General features: G+C 32.8%; 2 protein-coding genes across 16 annotated transcripts in view; one reads left to right on the forward strand and one right to left on the reverse strand.

The window, feature by feature from the left end:
• Ubr3 (ubiquitin protein ligase E3 component n-recognin 3) overlaps positions 1–20139 on the forward strand; it is a 212709-nt gene that overhangs the window by 50515 nt on the left and 142055 nt on the right. For 10 of the 15 annotated variants that reach the window (XR_013424132.1, XR_013424133.1, XR_013424134.1 and 7 more), the window contains exons 7-10: positions 3626–3759; positions 4837–5065; positions 11251–11430; positions 12068–12201. Coding sequence is in view for 11 of the 15 variants with exons in the window: in XM_078017558.1 (XP_077873684.1) it covers positions 3626–3759; positions 4837–5065; positions 11251–11430; positions 12068–12201 (677 nt within the window). In the remaining 4 variants the exon portion in view is untranslated. The remainder of the gene's footprint in view (positions 1–3625; positions 3760–4836; positions 5066–11250; positions 11431–12067; positions 12202–20139) is intronic. The other 5 variants (XM_040268121.2, XM_078017560.1, XM_078017554.1 and 2 more) reach the window with 1 other exon arrangement.
• LOC110598084 (DNA-directed RNA polymerase III subunit RPC7) lies at positions 15804–16567 on the reverse strand. Its single transcript, XM_040294444.2, has one exon. It carries the CDS (start codon positions 16494–16496, stop codon positions 15822–15824), a length of 675 nt encoding a protein of 224 aa, XP_040150378.1. The 5' UTR covers positions 16497–16567; the 3' UTR covers positions 15804–15821.

The raw sequence follows: 20139 nt of genomic DNA on the forward strand, positions 1-20139 counted from the left end.
ATGCATTTTCTAAAGTGGAAAGGAGGAGCAAAGGAGAAACGGGGGAGAAATACAGAAACACAATGTACAATGGCAATGAATGAATAGCATTAAACACATAGTAAAGGCTCATGAAAAACTAAACGTGTTTAGTCAAAGCAAGAGGTAGATATGCCTACAGTAAGGGAATAGATTAGTAGTAATAATGGGTAAAATATTTATTGGCTTTTCTTTTTTGGGGAGGTACTGGGGTTCAAACCCAGGAATGCCCTACCATTAGGTACATCCCTACCCCTTTTTATTTGAAACTAAGTTGCTGAGACTGTCCTAGAACTTGTGATCCTTCTGCCTTAGCTTTCCGAACTGCTGAGATTACAGGGTTACCATACTCATTAAATTGTTTTATATGTGCTAGATACAATGCTAAGCACTTTGTTGTATTATTTGACTTAATTTTCAAAGTAACCATTATGAAGTAGGTTTTAGTATTACTTCCATTTTATGAATGAGGAAATGGAGGTATGTTAGAGATCTCAGCTAATAAGAAATAAATCCTTAATTCAAATTCTAGAGCCTAAACTTTTAACCACTGTTTTTCTTGACTCATTAGTGGGTAACCTGTGCTTTGAATTTTTGCCAGGGATGTCTAAATTGTAATATGATCCATTTTCTGGGTTAATGCGGTCTATTATAGAGTCTCTAATGGTTAAAATATGATTTTGATGAAAAGAGTTCTTTCTTTTGCTGTTGATTAAGTGTATTGAGACATTTATAGGACTACCTGGAAAGGTGGAAGCAGTGGGCATTTTCATTATAGGCTCTTCTTCTGAAGAATGATTTCTGAAGTTTAGTGGGTAGTTTAGTTTTTATAAGAATTTGATTCAACATTTGCATGTGAACTGAAATAAAATATGTAAAGAAAGGCAAGAGGCCAAGTACTAAGTCACAGTCTATATTCATAGCCTGAGTTTTAAAGATGAAGAAACTGAAGCTTAGAATGTGTTAACTAACATGGTTAAGATTACTGAAAAAGAGTTAGTGAGGTTGCAGAGGTTGGATCCTCAGTCTAGTTAAGACCTTGCCTTACTTATGCATTTACACTGCACTGATTGTTTAGAAATATCTTTTTACATTTTAACTTAAGGCAGATTAGGCATTGTTAAAAGTCATGACAAGATTTTAAAAGTATATGATCAGATAAGTCATATAAGAATTTTTTCTTTTTAATATCTTTATTTTATTTATTTTTATGTGGTGCTAAGGATTGAATCCAGGGCCTTGCACGTGCTTGGTGAGCGCTCTTCCGCTGAGCCACAATTCCAGCCCCATCATAGAAGCGTTTCTAATCACATTCCATAATATTACACATAAAACATATAACACATGCTTTAAAATCTTGTGAGACAGACATCACCATTTTAAGAAAATCAACAAAGACATTGCATTTTTTTCCTTCCTGAAGATAAAGAAATTAAATTCCTCATAACTGCAGTTATTCTCATTTTAAGAGAAGTCAGAACTTTTTGGGGTGCATTCAGATTGATTGTTGATTTAAAACAAAGTTAATGTATTTTCCTTCTAAGTACATGCCAATTAGTAATGATGGTGGCTTCAGACTTTTCATTTGGCTAATGCAGGCTTGCAGACATAACTATGAATTCTAAGATTAATAGCACTAGTTGTGTTCAGCTTTGTGAATATGTTAAGGAGCATTTATTTAGGAATTTTTTTTTAATTTGGTAGTCTGAAATTTTTAGTCATGTAGGTGCTAAGTGAATTGTGGGAATTAAATAAGGTATTGAAATGTGCTGTTGATTATACTCTGTTTTTAAGTTATAATTCTTTTATTCCTGTTATCTGATTCTCTTAGGTCCTACTTTTATTACTTTTTAGCTTTGAGTCGTCAGTATAGATCCTTGAATATATTTTGCCTCATTTCTTGCAAGCTTAGTTTATTTCTGTTTTTAAATCATTATCACACCAATGGAATGAATGATGGTGTTTCAGGAGGAAAAGATTTCTGTTTTACAAGAAGAAAATTCTGAGTTTTGAAAAATAATTACAAAACTCTAATTGTATTTACACCTAATCCTTATTACATATTGCTTATACTGATTGTACCAGAGGAATTTATTTCCAGAACATACAAGATTTTTTTGGGATTTGTTTTCTTCTTTAGTTATTAATAAAGAAATAGGGGTAAAGTCATATCTAATATTAACCAATTCAAGATTTAGTAAACTCACTGTGTTTTATAAAAGAATCAAGTGATGGCATATTGAGCCTACATTGTTACTCTTTTAGACCTATTACCTGAGGAGATGTGGTGTGGACATTATTGTTTAATAATAGAACTATGAACTAAGATAGTGTTAATTGAGAAATTGCTACAAGGTTACCCTGTAAGATATTTGAACTGTGATGTATAGGACTATACTTGACTATTTTGAAGTGTATATTACTGACACCCCCACTGCCCCAATCTTCCATCTAATTCTGCACAGTTGACATTTGTTGTGTCCTTATCATTTTCAAGGAAAAAAATTAGCAAAAATATGAGTTAGAGAAAGTGAAAGAGATAGTAAAAGTATTAAAACTATCCAGTTCATCAAATACTTGTTGAGATTTTCTTTTGACTAAGCATGGCAAGGATGTAGAAATTTTTATTCATGTAGGTTGCTAAGTGAATTGTGAGAATTAAATAAGATACAGAAATGTGCTGTACCTAGACTTCATAGAGGGCCACTTGTTCTTAGAAATAGGCCTTCTATTTAATCTGCATTTGAATATCTTTATAAATAAAGGGCATCAGTTACCTTTTCCCCTGTATGTGAAGAAGAAAAGTACACATATCTAAAATTATTTATACGTTTTTGGATATATTCTTACCAGAGAAAAGTAATATACTAGAGGAAGCAGCACATAAGGAGTTTCCTTTAGTAGTGATATTAGTGTCTCATTTATGGGAATTCTTTTAAATAAATAGATGAATTATTGAATTTTATAAAGAAGATATATATCCTTTTTTTAGAAATGAAATATTTTGGTGTTATTATGTCCTAAGCAATATTTATTTTTAGCTTAAAATTATTACTATTATTTTAATTAAGTATTATTGAATAGTTACAGGCTGAATATCCCTTATTTGGATTCATTGGGACCAGTTTCAAATTTTGGTATTTTTCAGATTTTGGAATATTGGCATAAAATTTACTAGTTATATGCTAAAAAATGTGGAGCATTTTTAACTTTTTAATATTTTTTTCTTAGTTGTTGATAGATCTTTATTTTATTTATTTATGCATGTGGTGCTGATAATCAAACCCAGTGCCTCACACATGCTACTGCTGAGCCACTGTCCCAGCCCTAATTTTTGATGAGGAATGCTCAATATATATTTTGAATCTTTGTAGAAATTTTAGATAAATGGCCTGTGTTTAAGGACAATTAATACTTATTTTATTACTAATTTATATTAAAATAAAGAGATCAAGTGTTTTGTTATTTATATGATTATAGAAACTTAATATTGGTATTATCACTGCATTATTGAAAGGGTGTCCTTAATTTTTAGATACTTTCAGGTATTTGTGTTTGATGTGCTGTTAATTATAGTAAGGATTAAATGAATTTTCTTTTTGTTAAGCAGATCAATCCATAATGGATGTATTGAAGCATAAAAGTTTTCTAGAAGAACTTTTGTTTTGGACAATAAAGTATGAATTCCCTCAGAAGATGGTCACTTTCTTACTCAACATGCTTCCAGATCAAGAGTATAAGGTATCCATAATTTTTCTTTCTTTTCTAAACTTTGCTTTGTCATCATTAAATCTTTTTTTAAAAATATATTTCTCAGGTGAGACTTATTATATTATAGATCTAAGGATTGACATAACATAAGAAAACATTTGCTTATTCTCTTGCTACTACAGGGTCTGCACAAAACGCACACAGGACCTTAGGTTTCTTTTTAAAATTCAAAAAGTCTTTGTAGAACTTGAAGGGAATGCTGGGGGACAAACATTAAAAACACAAATGTAGAGGTAAATATGTAGTTAGAAATTATTCTAAATTCTCTGAAAGAAAGGTATAAAATGCTATGATAAAGTTTAATGGGGTAGCTGAATTTAGACTAGGAAAAGCACAAGGTTAATAGTTGGTGGCCACAGTTGTTAAAGAGAATAGTTACTGACTCAGGTATGAATGAAGGTAGAAGTTTTTAGTTCCAGAGGGTTTGAACTCATCATTTAGTATCGTGTGGATGGTAATGGCAAAGTTACATACCTCAATGTATTAAAAAAGAAAGCATGGTATAGTTGTTATGGTGTCTTTATTTCTTCTTAAAAATTATGACAGAGGAAATGTACATCCTGCATATGAAGGAAATAAAAGTAAACTAAATAGCACTTTAGACATTTAGTCAGATCATTTTCTGCTTTAATATCAAATAAAAGTTTTTACTTGTGTAGTAATCACACTGACTCACTTGTTTAATAGTATTAAATTCTCTATGTGGTTTGTGGCTGAGACTTTAGATTTTGTTGTCAAAGTAGGCAGCACATAGCAAAGACATATCCTTAGACCTTAGTAAATTGATACTTGTAAACAAAACGAAATTCTGTATTCTTAAACCATAGTGTTTGCAATTGCTTTAAAAATTAATTTTTTAACCATCAGAATATTTGCTGATATTTTGAAAAAGGGAAAATCTGACTTAGGACTACCATCATCATTGAATTATTTTTTAATTACCTTGGATTTCATCACAATTTAGTAATAGCTTTAAAATATTTTCAACATTATATTTGTATTTTAAATTCAGTTAAACTAATGTATTGTTTTCTTCCCTATTTACAGGTTGCTTTTACAAAAACTTTTGTTCAACATTATGCTTTCATTATGAAAACACTGAAGAAAAGTCATGAATCAGACACGATGTCTAATAGAATTGTGCATATTAGTGTTCAGTTGTTCAGCAATGAGGAGCTAGCTAGACAGGTAACAGAAGAATGTCAGCTCCTGGATATTATGGTCACTGTACTATTATACATGATGGAAAGTTGCCTTATTAAAAGTGAACTACAAGGTAAACTTCTTGACCTGTCATATATTTCTCTATCTCTGCCTGTTCTTTTTTTTAAACATTTATTTTATTTTTATGTGGTGCTGAGGATCGAACCCAGTACCTTATACATGCTAGGTGAGCGCTCTACCGCAGAGCCACAATCCCAGCCCTATCTTTGCCCATTCTTATTTCTCAGTGGTCCTTCATTTTAACTTCTCTTACATAATTTATATTACTTGAATATTTGTATGTACTGGGCACTGTGTTGAATATTCATATAATATCTCAGTTAAGCTTCTTAACAACTCTCTGAGATTGGCATTATTATCATCACTTTAAAGATAAGTACATTGAAGTTTAGGAAAATTAAGACATTTGCTATAGATTATACAGCTAGCAAATGACAGAGCCAAGGAAGATTTCTTGTTTCCTGAGGTGAGAACCTTTGCTTTTCACCTTGGCACAATCACATGAGAAGACGTTGTCTTCATTTATTTGTCCCTGGAGCTAAACTTAAAAACAAACAAATAATAAGCAATATCAGATTAAGTCATAGGACCCACCCATTCTTTGGGGAGGAGAGATTTTTTTTAGTTGAGCTTTGCCTTGTTCCACTGTTGTACCTTTGTTCATATTAGCTTCTATTTTCTCAATATTCTCACAGTCTGTATTCAGATATGACATTGTATCCTAAAAATTGATATATGCTCACTGTAAGACTTAATGCCTTATATGTAATAATAGCTGGCTAATTATGATAGCTACCATCTTTTGAACATTCTCCATCTGTCAGGCTCTTTTTTCAGTACTTTTATGCTTTATTTTGTTTAACTGTCATTAATTCTATGAAGCAAATATTGTTGACTCCATTTTATAGATGAGGCAACTGTGTCTTAGTGATTGAAGTCATGGTCTCTGTCATATAGTTCTAAGTGATAAGGTTGAGTGTCTGACTTAAAAGCCCATGCTCTTTCTACCCATGATATGATTTTGCCTTCTTTGTGCAGGTGTAGTGGGAACATAATGTATTGTTTATATTAAGCAATATACCTCTTTACTTTTTTAAAGAAAAATTTAAAAGCTACTTTACATTATAGTTTTTCTGACTTTATGTAGCATGACCTTTTCTTTCTTTCTTAGAGATTTAACTACATTTGTTGATTTTTCTTTTTGAAATAGTATCTGTCATTAATTGTATTAATGTTATATAGGATTATATTTAGAGAAAGGCTTCAAATATAGAATTTTTAATTCATAAACTAGAAAACTTTTAAAATAGAAGTATCTGCTCTTTAAAAATTTTATTGATATATTATAATTATGCATTATAGTGGGATTCTTTATGTCATCTATGTACCTGGACATAACATAATTTGATCAGTCTCACTTTTTACTATCTTCCCTTTCCATCCCCACCTCCTTCCTTCTGATCTACTGATCTTTCTTCTAGTATTATTTCAATCAATATATTATAATTATATATAAGTGAGGTTCATTGTGATGTATTCATATATGGACATAGCATACTTTGATAGATTTTCTTCCTCAGTACTTTCCATGCCCTCCTCATCCCTCTTTCTCATTCCCTTTTCTCTGTTGGTCTCCCATATGTTTTGTGAGGTCTCCTTTTTTCATTCCCTACCCTCACCACCTCTAGGTTCTTATAAGAGAAAACATTTGACCTTTGATGTTCTGAGCCTGGCTTATTTCACTTAGCATGATGTTCTCCAATTCTTTTCATTTACCACTAAATGATATAATTTCATTCTTCTTTGTGGCTGAGAAAACTCCATTATGTAAATATACCATGTTTGCTTTATTCATTTGTCTGTTGCTGGGCTCCTAGGCTGGTTCCATAACTTTGCTGTTGTGAAGTGTTCTGCTGTACACTTTGGAATGTGTGTATAACTATAGCATGCTAATTTTAGTTCTTTTTGATAAATACCAAGGAGTGGAATACCTGGGTCATATGGGTGGTTCCATTCCTAGTCTTTTGAGGAACATCAATACAGCTTTCCACAGTGGTTGTACCAATTTATAGTCTTACTCCCAATCTTTGCCAGCATTTATTGTTATTTGGATTCTTGATGATTGCTATTCTAACCAGAGTGAAGTATCTGCTTTTTAAAAAAAAACCTTTATTTTCTTTATTTATATGGGTGCCAAAGATTGAACCCAGTGTCTCATAGGTGCTAGGTGAGCACTGTACTGCTGAGCCACAACCCCAGTCTAGTATCTGCTGTTTTGAAAAGAATCTGAGTCTTTTTTTTTTTTGACTAAGTAATTTAGTTGTTCTTAAGTATGGTTTGCATTTGGTCTTTAAGGAAGTATGTTTGGGGAAAAGATGTGTGAGTTTGCTTCTTCTTCTTTTTTTTTTAAATCATCAGCTTTCCTGAGAAAGTTTTTTATATCTTTCAGACACTCATTAACCCATCTCAGTTTACCTACATCAATTTGGTGTTCACTCTCATCATTCTATTGAAATTGTTATGTACAAATATTGTCCAGGACTCAGGTGGTCACGTGTTAAATATATTACAGTAGATTACATTATCTCCAAGCCAGTGTCTAAAAACATCCTCAACATCCTTCAAACTTTGCTTTTTTTCTCTTTAAATAGTAGCATGGCATTTGATAATATATATGTATTGCTTTTCTAAAAGCACCATAAGTGTTCCCTATTTTTACATTAAGGATATCAGAATGATCCTCAAATATATTGTGTAGCTACAGATATTACAATAGGATTCCTGTTTTTTTTTTTTTGAGAGAGAGAGACAGAATTTTTTTTTAATATTTATTTTTTAGTTTTTTTGGTGGACACAACATGTTTATTTTATTTTTATGTGGTGCTGAGGAATGAACCCATTGCCCCACGGATGCCAAACGAGCTCACTACTGCTTGAGCCACATTCCCAGCCCCAGGATCTCTGTTTTTAACATTAAAAAAAATTTTCAATAGCTTCTTTGTAGACTTTGCTTAAAATGTGATTAGATAATGTTTTGTTTTGTTTTATTTTATATGATATAATATTATTTTAGATTTTATTTATTTTGCAGTGCTGAGGATTGAACCCAATACTAGGTAAATGCTCGACCACTGAGCTACATTCCTAGCCTCTAGGCAGTATTTGAACATTTGATCTATACTGTTAGTAAATATTGAGCTGATGCAATGAGAATTTACGTGACTATAGCAATAGCTAGACTAAAAGGAAAAAGCCTTCTAGTGGTACAGGATCCCTACTCACTGCCTTTACTTAGTTATATTAATTTTTATACTCCATGGTAATTGTGAATCCAACCATAACTCATGATTTGCCATGCCCCTGAATTTTACAATTTGTCTTATGAAACAGTTTGTATAAAATGTAATTTAAAACCATGCATCACATAACTATAGGAATATCTGTAGATACTGAAAATTCCAGATTGATCTTCTGTCTGGCTGATAAAACTAGTTGTTGGAATATTTTTGGATGTCTTTAAACACTTCAAATGCACAAACTAGTTATATCAAGCTTTTTTAAAAACACTTATTCTATGTGTATGTGCATGAACATATGAGTGTGTGTGTTTTTTTTTTACCACTGTTTAACCATCTAAAGATACCCTAAAAACCTGCAAGTCATCTTTACTTCTTTTTTATTTCTTGTAGATACAGCAAACATAATCAACTCTGTCATTTTAACTTTCTAAATATCTTTATAGCCACTTCCATTCATTTCTGTTTTTATACTACTGTTCCACAGTTCAAACCAGTGTCATCTCCAGATTTCTTTATTTCTACTCATCACCACTCTCCTGTAGTTCCTTTCGTGCTATGCAACTAAATCATGTTTTCTCTCTTACCCCCTCCCCAATGGCTTGCTGTTCTTGTCACGATTACTCCCAATGTTGCTGATGTGTCATTCTCTAGCCTCATTTATATTATCCCATCTTCTGCATGTTCAAATGATTCTACCCTTCTCTGAGATTATTGCTCCTTTACCTGAACACCATTTGTTCCTTTGTGTCTAGTTTAGTTGGCTCATCCTAATTCTTATTACATTTTATAGGTCTCAGTTTAAGCATCACATACTCAGGATAGTCTTTCTTGAATTGTATACTAGCTTTATTTGTTCTTGAGATTCTTGAATTTTCCCTTTAACATCCCTTACCACACACTTGTTTAGATGTTAAGCTCAGTGGACAAAGATGTAATATGTATCTTGATTTTTTTTGGCTTTATTCTTAGAGATTAGTAGAATACCTGACCCTTAGTAGTTTCTCAATAAATATTTGTTGATGAGTGAATTTCATTTAACACTGAATCATTGCTTTTATCTGTAGTGAGGAAAGTAACAATTTTGGTAAAAATAGAAGTTCTAATTATCTCATTATAAACCCAAAGGCGTTTTTCACAAGAACACAGGAGTATTTAAAGCAGTGTCAGGAGAATAGTGATTTTGATCAGTTATATTCTGCTTATTCATCTTCTGATTTCAATTACATAGGACAGTTATCTCTCTCTCTCTCTCTCTCTCTCTCTCTCTCTGTGTTAATCCCAACATCCTTTAGCACTGTCCCATCAATATCACTGATTCATTGGCTCAAAGTGGCAGTATAAGGAGGTTGCTTTTCAGAATCTCAGGTGTGGATAATTTGAGAAAGGGTCCTACCCTCACCCCTACCCCCTCCTTTATTTGTTAAATTACCTTTTTTCATTCATTGAGAAGTACTAAAAGATAGCATACTTCGCTTCACTGGATTTTGTTCTTCAATATTGTTTAATTTAAGGGCTGGATAAAACAATTCCATGGGCTAAAATATAAACTTAATGTGTAGAAATTAAGAAGTGCATTGGAGGACCTACTCACTGATGAGTTTGACAGTAGGTGGATAGTTGAAAAAGTTGGTTAAAGTGAGGAATCATTTAAAAATGACACACATGAAGCTGGTGTGGTGGCATGCTTTAATCTCAGCTTTTCTAGGAGGGTGAGACACGAGAATTGCAAGTTTAAGGCCAGCCTCAGAAATTTAATGAGACCCATCTCAAAATAAAACATAAAAAGGGCTGAGGTAAAATGTCCCTGGGTTAAATACCCAGTACAAAAAACAAAAGCAAACAAATAAAAATATGTACCTTAAACATCATATTTTAACTTGAAACACAGAAATGCATTGTTCTTTCTTCAGTCTTTTAAATTTGGACAAAACGTTTTCAGGATAGTTTCTTTGACTGGAGTTTTATCTCATCTTTTTTGTATGTACTATATCTGTATATCGTCATATGTGAATTCCAGTTTCAGTTCCTTAAAGTTAGAATGTAAAGGTCGTTGTGACGCAAACTGAGTGTAAAATACATCTAGGCTTTTATGATTTTTCTGCTATAAGGTTTTTTCCCCTCCCCCATACTTATTGCCTCTCAAAAACATGTGATCCAGTTTCTATAATACCTCTTAAAATGTATTTATTGATATTTCATTAGTTCATGCACTTTTGATTTAGATTTTATACTTATGACAAAAAGAATAGTTAGCACAAACAGAAATAAAAAAAACATTCCTCATTTTGTGGACTAGGAAATAGATAACTATTCTTGAGCCTTCTGTGTCTGATGTGTATTAGTATGTTTTATAGTGCTAATAAATTTTAATGATAAAGATTTTTGTGCAGTCTAGTTGTTTCCCACCGAAACAATGTATTTAAAGTTTGAGGATCTTTTTTTTTAAAGACTTGAGAGGTTTACAGATTTTTTGGTCTTTTATCTTTGAAAGATTGTTTGTTAAGAAAGTTGTATTTATGTATTCCTTGACTAGAAGAAAGCAAATATGTATCACTTGAATCATTTAGATTTGATTATTAAGGTAGAATGAGATTAATCTAGGGATAAAAATCTTATTGATAAGGGCTGAAAATATTATTAGAATAAAAAATATTTTATGAGCATATGGTTAGCTCAATATGCAATAATAATTACTATAAAAATGTACCAAGTTCTTTATGTTAACATCTCATTTAATCTTTTAAAATATATATTTTTTCCCATTTTACAAATGAGGAAGTTGGTTCAGAGAGTCCAACACACTTAGAGCTAAATAGGTACTAAATGGTAGGCTGGGATTTGAATTTAGATGCTTCTGATTCTAAGATGTGTAACATTCTGTATCATTGGCAATTTTTTTTAAAGTTATTTATTTTGGGGCTGTATGTGTCTTTTTTAGATGAAGAAAATAGTTTACATGTGGTGGTGAACTGTGGAGAAGCATTACTGAAGAATAACACTTATTGGCCTCTTGTTAGTGATTTTATTAATATTCTGTCTCATCAAAGTGTGGCGAAGAGATTTTTGGAGGACCATGGTCTGTTAGTTACGTGGATGAACTTTGTATCTTTCTTTCAAGGTATGAATTTAATCTTTTTGTTAAATTTTTTTTTTTTTGGTTCACAAATGTCTCATGCTAAACTATTAAATAGTATTTAACAATTGAAATGTCTCATTATTTTAATTGTTATTTATAAGAACTTTTATAAGTTCATAAAAACACCAGGGAGTTAAGAAAAAGTGTTGAATTATTAATAAGGAAACAATTAAAAAGGAAACTCTTTTTTTTTTTTTTTGTGGTGCTAAGGATCGAATCCAAGGTCTTCTATATGCTAGGCAATTCCTCTACCACTGAGTCACACCCTCGCCCAAGAGTGTAATTTTTTTTTAGCATCTCAAACCATTAATCTAGAAATGTGAAATTTAGTCTTCCATAAAAATTTCAACTAGCATCAGTTAAGATTCTTCCTTATTTAAAGATACCCATTTGTTATATGAGACATTCACAAAGTGTTGTCCAAGAAAACATAGTTTGTGAAAAAACTTTAAAGTTCTAGATTATTTCATTTTAAGTAATTTATTTCTGTATGTATTATGCAATTTTTGTAATTGTGTGTGTCAACTTGTGTTGGGTACTAGGAAATGTTTTACTTGCTTTTTAACCTGAATTCTTGCTTCTGTTTGATGAGACCTATGTATGCTTTAATTTTTGTAAGGTATGAACTTAAACAAGCGAGAACTGAATGAGCATGTGGAATTTGAATCTCAGACCTACTATGCTGCCTTTGCTGCTGAACTTGAGGCCTGTGCACAGCCAATGTGGGGGCTCTTATCACATTGTAAAATTAGGGTATGTTGGAAATATTTTTGGTAATTTCTGTATTTGTTTTAAAAATAACTGTATAAGAAAAAGATTTGTGAAAAAAATGGCATGTTTATTTGCATATAATGTACAGGGTTTAATTCTGTTTCAAGTTGAATTCGGCTTTGTGAAAGTTGACTTGAGACAATAATTTTTATTCTTAGGTTGAATTTAATTTATATTATCTGATCTTCTCAGCCTGCCCCTATTTTGAATAGTCTTTGAAACTTTGTAAGTCTCTACATTCACTTTTATTATTTCTTTTTTACTTATTATCAGCTGTCTAATGCTGCTTATCTTTCAAAGGGTAAGGATACTCCTTGGTAAAATTTACAATATTCAGATTCCAGGCACAAAAAAAATTTTACACAACTTCCAGTTGTTGATATTATATATCAAGTCACTGGTTTGACGGGTCCCCAGAATTCTTGAGTAATTCAGAAAAATGAAGTCTTCTAATCCTATTAAAATAAAGACTTGACTAAATATTTGATATATGATCCCATGAAGTCCAGCTTGTTAGCCTGTACTAGTAGCATGCTGGACAAGATTTCATAGTGGATATATTTTAAAACCCCTTGGTTCTAGTCTTGGTTTTGCCTCTTTCTACTTGTGTGATTTGGTCAACCCATTTAAAACTATTTGAACTTCTCAGTTTTCTTATCCTTTCAAAACAAAACAAAAGCAAATGGGACAAAAAGCCTGTTCTTCCTTATAGGTAATTATGAAGCTCTTTTTATCTATCTTTTAAATGTGTGTTTTCCTTCAAGAAGATTTATATTTTTCTCCCAGGAGTTCAGCTACTTTCTAAATACAAAAGTCTCACAACTTTGCAACAGTCTAATTAGATTCAAATTTCTAACAGGTTAGGTTATTCGTGTAGTTTTCCTAATAGGTACGTGAATTTTCTCAGATTCCAATTAACTTTTTTTTTTTTTTTTTTGCTGTTAGTAGGGATTGAATCCTGCGCCACATGCAAGCTAAACAGGTGCTCTATCACTGAGCTATATCCGTTGCGGTCCCCACCCCCATTAACTTTTTAAAACCATTTTTTCCATACTGTAGTTCCTTTTGTGTCCTTCATGTCCTTTGATGGAGTTGTTTGGTCTAGAAACCTCCCCTTGCTGTACTAGCTGTGTTCAACTTGTAGTCACATACCATGAATTCATTCTTTCCTTTCAGATGTATCTCCCTCTGCTTCTTTTTTGTTTTTATATTTTAAAAATTTAGGTTATTAAGATAATTTCTTACCTTGTTTCCTGCCTCTAGAGTCTTCCTACTGTTATTCATCCCAATATTTTTTTAAAAAATTTTTTAAGAATTTAATGTTAAATACAGAAAAAATAAACATTACAGCAACCAGGTTTGCTTGTTATAATAATTTTAAACACACATCACCAATAAGTATTTTGTGTTTATGTGTGTGTGTGTGTGTGTGTGTATGTATGTGTACATACATACACACACACACACACACACACACACATGTATATATTAAGCTATCTCTTGCCTTCCTGTGGAATAACTTCACAGTCTCAGATCTTCAACCAGAAAAAGATGATTTGTGCTGGTAAAGCAATATTCAGACCCTATCTGATCTCATGATTAGCATACTTTAAAATTGTAAAAAGTTGTTCCAAAGTGGGGAAATAAGTTTAAATGAGAGATGGCCAGGACCTCTCAAGAGTAAATCCCTGTCCAAAGGTGCTGGCCTAACTATCTTTAGGACTATAAAGACAACTATAAAGCTAGGAAAAGAAATACCTTTACCTTCAGTGTATTTGCTTGGTTCAAGCTTTGATCTGCACATTTATAATAAAGGAAGTAAACAAATATAGAAATAAGGTTTCTATAAACAAAATGGTATTTGGCTGTGGTACACCAAAGGAAGTGAGAATAAAACACCTAAGTTAATTATTCCCAAATGACAACTTTGCCATTATTACTAAAAACTTCATATGAGGTTTCTATTCTAATAGATTGCAGCTTTAAAGAAGCCTTATTCATATTTCCATTTAGAATCTTAAGATCTTTTGATACACTCTCTTAAGATCTTTTGATACACTCCTTTAATGAGAAGTCACATACTATGAGTACAGCATTAAACTAATAAGATGGGTTCTCATACCCATCTTGAATTATTTGAGGAAGTATTGTGATTGAAAATAATCTTTTTCCTGAGACAATCATGTTGCAAAATTGCACAAGACAATACAAATTTTCCCCATAAATGAAAGATGGGAAAACCTGATTATGAGGAAAACATTTGTTTCTCAAATGTTTTTCAGTCACTTTCTAAGCTTCAACTATTTAAAAGATAAGAATCAAATTTAAGATATGATCATTTATTTCTCTAAAGTAAGAGAATATAAACATGGTAAATTATGGTTAGTTTTAAACACTTTTTATAGGAAGTAATTTACAAGCGGAAAAACTAAGGCACAGAAAATTAATCAAGTTAAGTTTCACGGTTGAACTTAATATTACAGTAGAAATAAAATTTAGGGCTCTGATTCTCAGGTTAGTGGGTAATGAGTAATATCTTCCCAATAGGTAAAAATAAATTTTCTTTATTTCTTTTGGTGGGTAATGAGAAGTAGTCTTTTTTTGAAATCTATTATATGAATTTCCTTGAAAATCTTTGGCATATTTAAGTTTTTGGAGGCTGAGGTTTCTTGGAATTTTCTCCCCAGAATATAAAATGGCAGGGAGCTAGCTTTTAAGTTAAACAAAAAAGATTAATGACCTGAGTTAATTCTATATTATAATCAACTATACAGCCTTTGAGTCCTGTGAAGCATAATAGAGGCCACTACACTAGACCAAATTCACACTTATGCTTTCTACCATGAAATTTATATAACCAGGACTTATGTACTTAAGTAATAAACAAGATAGATGTTTCAGTCTAATTTTTCAAAAGCCCAACTATTTAAACATGTCAAACTTACTACAGAGGATCACTAACATGTTTTGTATGGTATGAAGTTAGCCCCAAATTCAAGTATTTATAATATTCATCCCAAATGAAAGCCTCTCTGTACTGGCTGACATGTGAAATGTGAAATTTAAATAGATCAGATTGACCTTTTTCCCTGCATGTATGTTTTTGAACATTAAACCTCCAATCTTATAAGTTTGTACTTTAAGAGCCCAGGCAGGTTTAAGGAGTCATAATGTAATAGTATAGAACATAGCACGTAAAAGATAATTTTCAAGTTTCTTTGTTTTTAAAGTGCTCCATGTGCTATATTAAATCATCTTCAGGTGATAGAAATCCATTACAACTAGTAATAATTTACAAAAAAGATCAGTTAAACAAGAATAAGTTGTTCAGGTATGTATGAATACATAGATTAAGACTGCAAAAACTCCTTAGCATAATCAAATCCAAATAATACAAAAATCCACTAACATACACAAGAGGGATGGCAAAGTTGTTAAGGAGGAATGTCAGAGTGTCAGATAAATTTTAAAAGGTAACTAATGTATAAAAGCAATTATGACTATTTCAGTAACAAATATTTGTCCAACAAAACATAAATCAAGTCTGTCCAACTGCTTAGAAGCTATATAATCATTAATTTTTTTCTTGAGAAATTTTATGGCTAATAGGTTGCTTCATCCATGTTGTCGTCACTTTCTGCACCAAAATCATCTCCATCTTCAAAATATGAATTAATGTAGCCATTTTCCTCCTCTTGCTCTTCTTTAGCATACTCCTCCTCTGCAGCATCCTCATTGTCATTGTCATCATCATCACCTTCTTTACTTTTCTCTTTGCTTCCTTCTTTTTCTTCATTTTCCTCATCTGATTTTTCACCATTACCTCTCTTTTCCAATTCCTCAATTTTTTTCAAAACATCTGCAGTATTAGCGAGTAAAGTACCTTTGTCAGTATCTTTTGCCTTTTTGGATTTTGGGTCTGCTTTTTTGCTTTTTTTCCTGGGCATCATCTCTCTTGGGAGTCTTCTCCAATCTGCTTTCCACTCTTCTTTGTATACCTTCATATACCTTTTACTATACCTTTCAATATCTTGTTTTTCTTCAGGTGTTTCAATAAAATAAAGCATTCTTTTCATTGTTTCTCTCAATTCCTGTTTCAAGGCCAGCATATAATCTTCCCCTTCTCCTGTTTTCGGTGGCACTGGTTTATAATCTGTATCAGGAAATAGTGGAGGTGGTTTCAACACTACATCAGGTAACTTTTCACCTCTGCTAAATCCAACAGCCTCAATATTAAAGGTATAGGCAGCGCGACCTCTTCCTTTATTCCCAGCCATCAGAACTAGTTATGCTACAAGAATGGCAAGCTGATCACTTGTTCTCGAGGTTTGGGCAAAACTGTGCGCCAAAGTGCGGGCCGGCAAGGAAGGGGTGCGGGTAGCGGACGCCAGCAGGTTCCACCTTGGAGAAGAGCACATCGGCCCATTCTGAGCCTACAGCTAGCTCCGCCCATCTATTCATCCCAATATTGAAGTTATTTTTCTAAGCTCTGCTTATCTCTCATTTGCTTAAAAGTCTTTCAGATTCTCATTTGTTTAGAGGGTAATGTCCTAAGGAGTCATTTAAGATCTTCCATAATTTACCCTCAGTTTACCTTTTTTTTTAAACATTTATTTTTAAGTTGTAGGTGGACACAATACCTTTTTTATTTTATTTTTTTGTGGTGCTGAGGATCGAACCCAGTGCCTCACGCATACTAGGCGAGTGCTGTACCCCTGAGCCATAACCCCACCCCTCAATTTATCTTTATAATTAATCTTATATCACTTCTTATTTATTTATTTATTTTTGTTGATTACTACTTATTTATTTATTTTTTTGTTGATTACTATTCTATTATGCAATGTCCTTTCTTGATTCCTGTGCTTTTGGTCAAGCTAGTCCCCCTTTATGCAATATGTTCGCTTATTTTTTTCCTTTGCCTAGTGCTTTTCTTGCATTAGAATTATCTGGGAAGCTTAAAAAAATACACATGCCTAAGACCCATTATTAGAGATTTTGATATGTTTCATATGCAGTGGGACCTGATAGTGATTCTAGCCAGAATGAAGTACCACTAGTGCTAGCTTTTCAGAAATTCTATTCATAAGACCCAGCTGCTCATTAGTCAGAGTTGTGATTCTATTCACAGTGTTTTCATAGTACCTCATTTAATCTCCACTGTAGCATTTATAAAACACTGTGAATTTGGTTTGTTCATTCTAAAAAATATTTATTGAATGTGATTCTATATTAGATACTTCTAGATACTTAAATTTTTGGTATTAATAGACATGGATCTTGGTTTTGTGAAGAAGTTTTTCGGGGAGGTAGACCTTAAGTAAAAAACACAGCTTTACTTTTTTTTTTTTTTTAAGTTGTAGATGGACACAATACCTTTATTTTATTTGTTTCTTTTTATGTGGTACCAGGGAATGAACCCAGTGCTTCACGCTTGCAATGCAAGCTTACTCTACCACTAAGCCCCAACCCCAGCCCACTGCTTTACTTTTATATGTACTTCTATAGGAAAATAACAGGTTGCTATGAGATAGAGAAATGGGTTAGGTCTGAGAGTTAGACAAAGCCTTTCTAAGGAAAGAAAGTGGCAGATCCAGCTTTGTGAAAATAAGTGAGGTTAGCGGTGGTAGTGGGGAAGGTAGAATAGAATAGCCTACCTCTAGTAGGAAAACGATTGATTCATATAAGGAGCTATATAATCTGTAACTACAGAATAGATAAAACAGTGATGGATAGGCAAGGACCAAGTTATTATTTTGGTCCTTGTAGATCATGTTGAAGAGTCTTTGATTTGGGGCTGGGGTTGTGGCTCGGTGGTAGAGTGCTTACCTTCCACATGTGAGGCACTGGGTTAGATTCTCAGTACCACATAAAAATGAAATAAGAGTCTTTGATTTAATTTTAAAGGGAAGCCTGTGCTTTTTTTTTTTTTTTTGGTGCTGGGATTGAATCCAGGGTCTTAAGCAGGCTGGACAAGTGCTCTACCACTAACCCACACCCTAGCCTATGAAGATTTCTTTCTTTTTTGTTTTTTAATATGGGGATCAAAAGGGTCACTTTACCATTAAGTTATATCCCTAGCCCTTTTAATTTAATTCTTTTTTTTTTTTTTTTAGTTGTAGATGGACACAACTTATTTATTTATTTTTTAATGTGCTGCTGAGAATTGAATCCAGTGCATCACACATGGGAGGCAATTGCTCATCCACTGAGCTACAACCTCAGTCCCTTTATTTTTTATTTTACGGGAGGGTCTTGCTATTTTGCTGAGGCTAGTCTCAAACTTGTGATCCTCCTGCCTCAGCCTCCTGTTACTGGGATTATAGACATGTATCACCCTTCCCTGGCGCCTGTGAAGGTTTTTAAGTAGGGGTTCACTGTGATCAAATTTATACTTAAAAAGTCATTCTGATTGCTGGTGAAGGTGGGGTTGGGAGAAAAGAGCAGTGGGTAGCAGGAACATTAGGAGTAACTGACCAATTAAGATGCTACGATAAATCCATCTCATTTATATGTGTAATCTAAGTAAGACTTAACGAAAGTGGAGAGTAAAATGGTGGTTACCAGAGGCTGGATGTAAGGGAGTGGGGAATGGGGGGATTTTTACCAAAGGGTACAAAGATTCAACTAGACCAGAGGAATAAATTTTTGAGATCTTTTGCACATCATGGGACCATAGTTAGTAATTAGGTGTGTTTCAGATTTTCTAAACAAATAGATTTTTATATGTTTTCAGTACAAAAATGTGTCTGAGATGTTAGATATGTTAATTAGGCTGATGTAATATTTCTATAGTGTACACATATATCCAAATATCACATTGTAGCTCCCCAAATGTATATATAATTATTATTTATTTAAAAGATGCCTGGTGGGCTGGGGATGTGGCTCAAGCGTAGCGCGCTTGCCTCGCATGCGTGCAGCCCGGGTCGATCCTCAGTACCACATACAAACAAAGATGTTGTGTCTGCCGATAACTAAAAAATAAATATTAAAAAAGAATTCTCTCTCTCTCTCTCCCTCTCTCCTTCTCTCTTAAAAAAATTAAATTAAAAAGATGCCTGGTAATAGTCTAAACATGAAATGTTAAACATAAACTTGAATATAAACATTGAGATTTGATTTCTTTTGAAAAGTTATAATTTGGAGGTAGGATCAATGAACTTGATGTGATGGGTTGTATGTTATTTATTGTTGAGGAAGAGAAACTTTTGGGTAACTATGTGTGGGGTAATGTTTGTAGAAGTAGAAGAGACTATTAGAAAAGAAAGTTTAGAGAGGTTCAAATTAATTTTAGATATGTTAAGTTTGAGAAGCCTGTGAAACATTCAAGTGGAAATTATGAAGTGACCATTGTAAGTCTCAAGCTCGAAAGATAAGTCTGGATTGTTTATAAATTCTAGATTCATTGATATATAGATGATATTTATCACTAGGGAATGGGATGAGATCAAGTAGGAAAAGAAGAGACATGAACTCTAAAGAAAAAATGACATTTAAATATCAGAGAGAGCTGGGAGCAGTGTGCAGGCCTCTAATCCCATTGGTTTAGGAGGCTGAGGCAGGAGGATAGTGAGTTCAAAGCCAGCCTCAGCAAAAGAGTGGCATTAAAGCAAGTCAGTGTGATCCTGTCTCTAAATAAAACACAAAAATAGGGCTGGGGGTGTGGCTCAGTGGATGAGTGCCCTTGAGTTCAATCCCAAGTACCCCCAAACAAACATACAAACAAATATTTATGGGAGAGGGATAGAAGAAAAATCAGAAGAATGCAGTATCCTGCATACCAATGGAAGACGATGATTCAGGAAGGTGGTTTGACATGATACTGATATAAAGAGATCACTATTTTAGGAAAATTATTCTGACAACTGTGTTTAGGATAAATTTGGATTGTGAAACTGGGATAATTTCTGATAATGA

The sequence above is a fragment of the Ictidomys tridecemlineatus genome, chromosome 7 (assembly GCF_052094955.1).
Source record: "Ictidomys tridecemlineatus isolate mIctTri1 chromosome 7, mIctTri1.hap1, whole genome shotgun sequence".
Taxonomy (NCBI): Eukaryota; Metazoa; Chordata; class Mammalia; order Rodentia; family Sciuridae; genus Ictidomys; species Ictidomys tridecemlineatus.

Excerpts from the sequence above, each read along its gene's own strand:
- LOC110598084 (XM_040294444.2), bottom strand. The coding sequence starts at position 16,496 with ATGGCTGGGAATAAAGGAAGAGGTCGCGCTGCCTATACCTTTAATATT.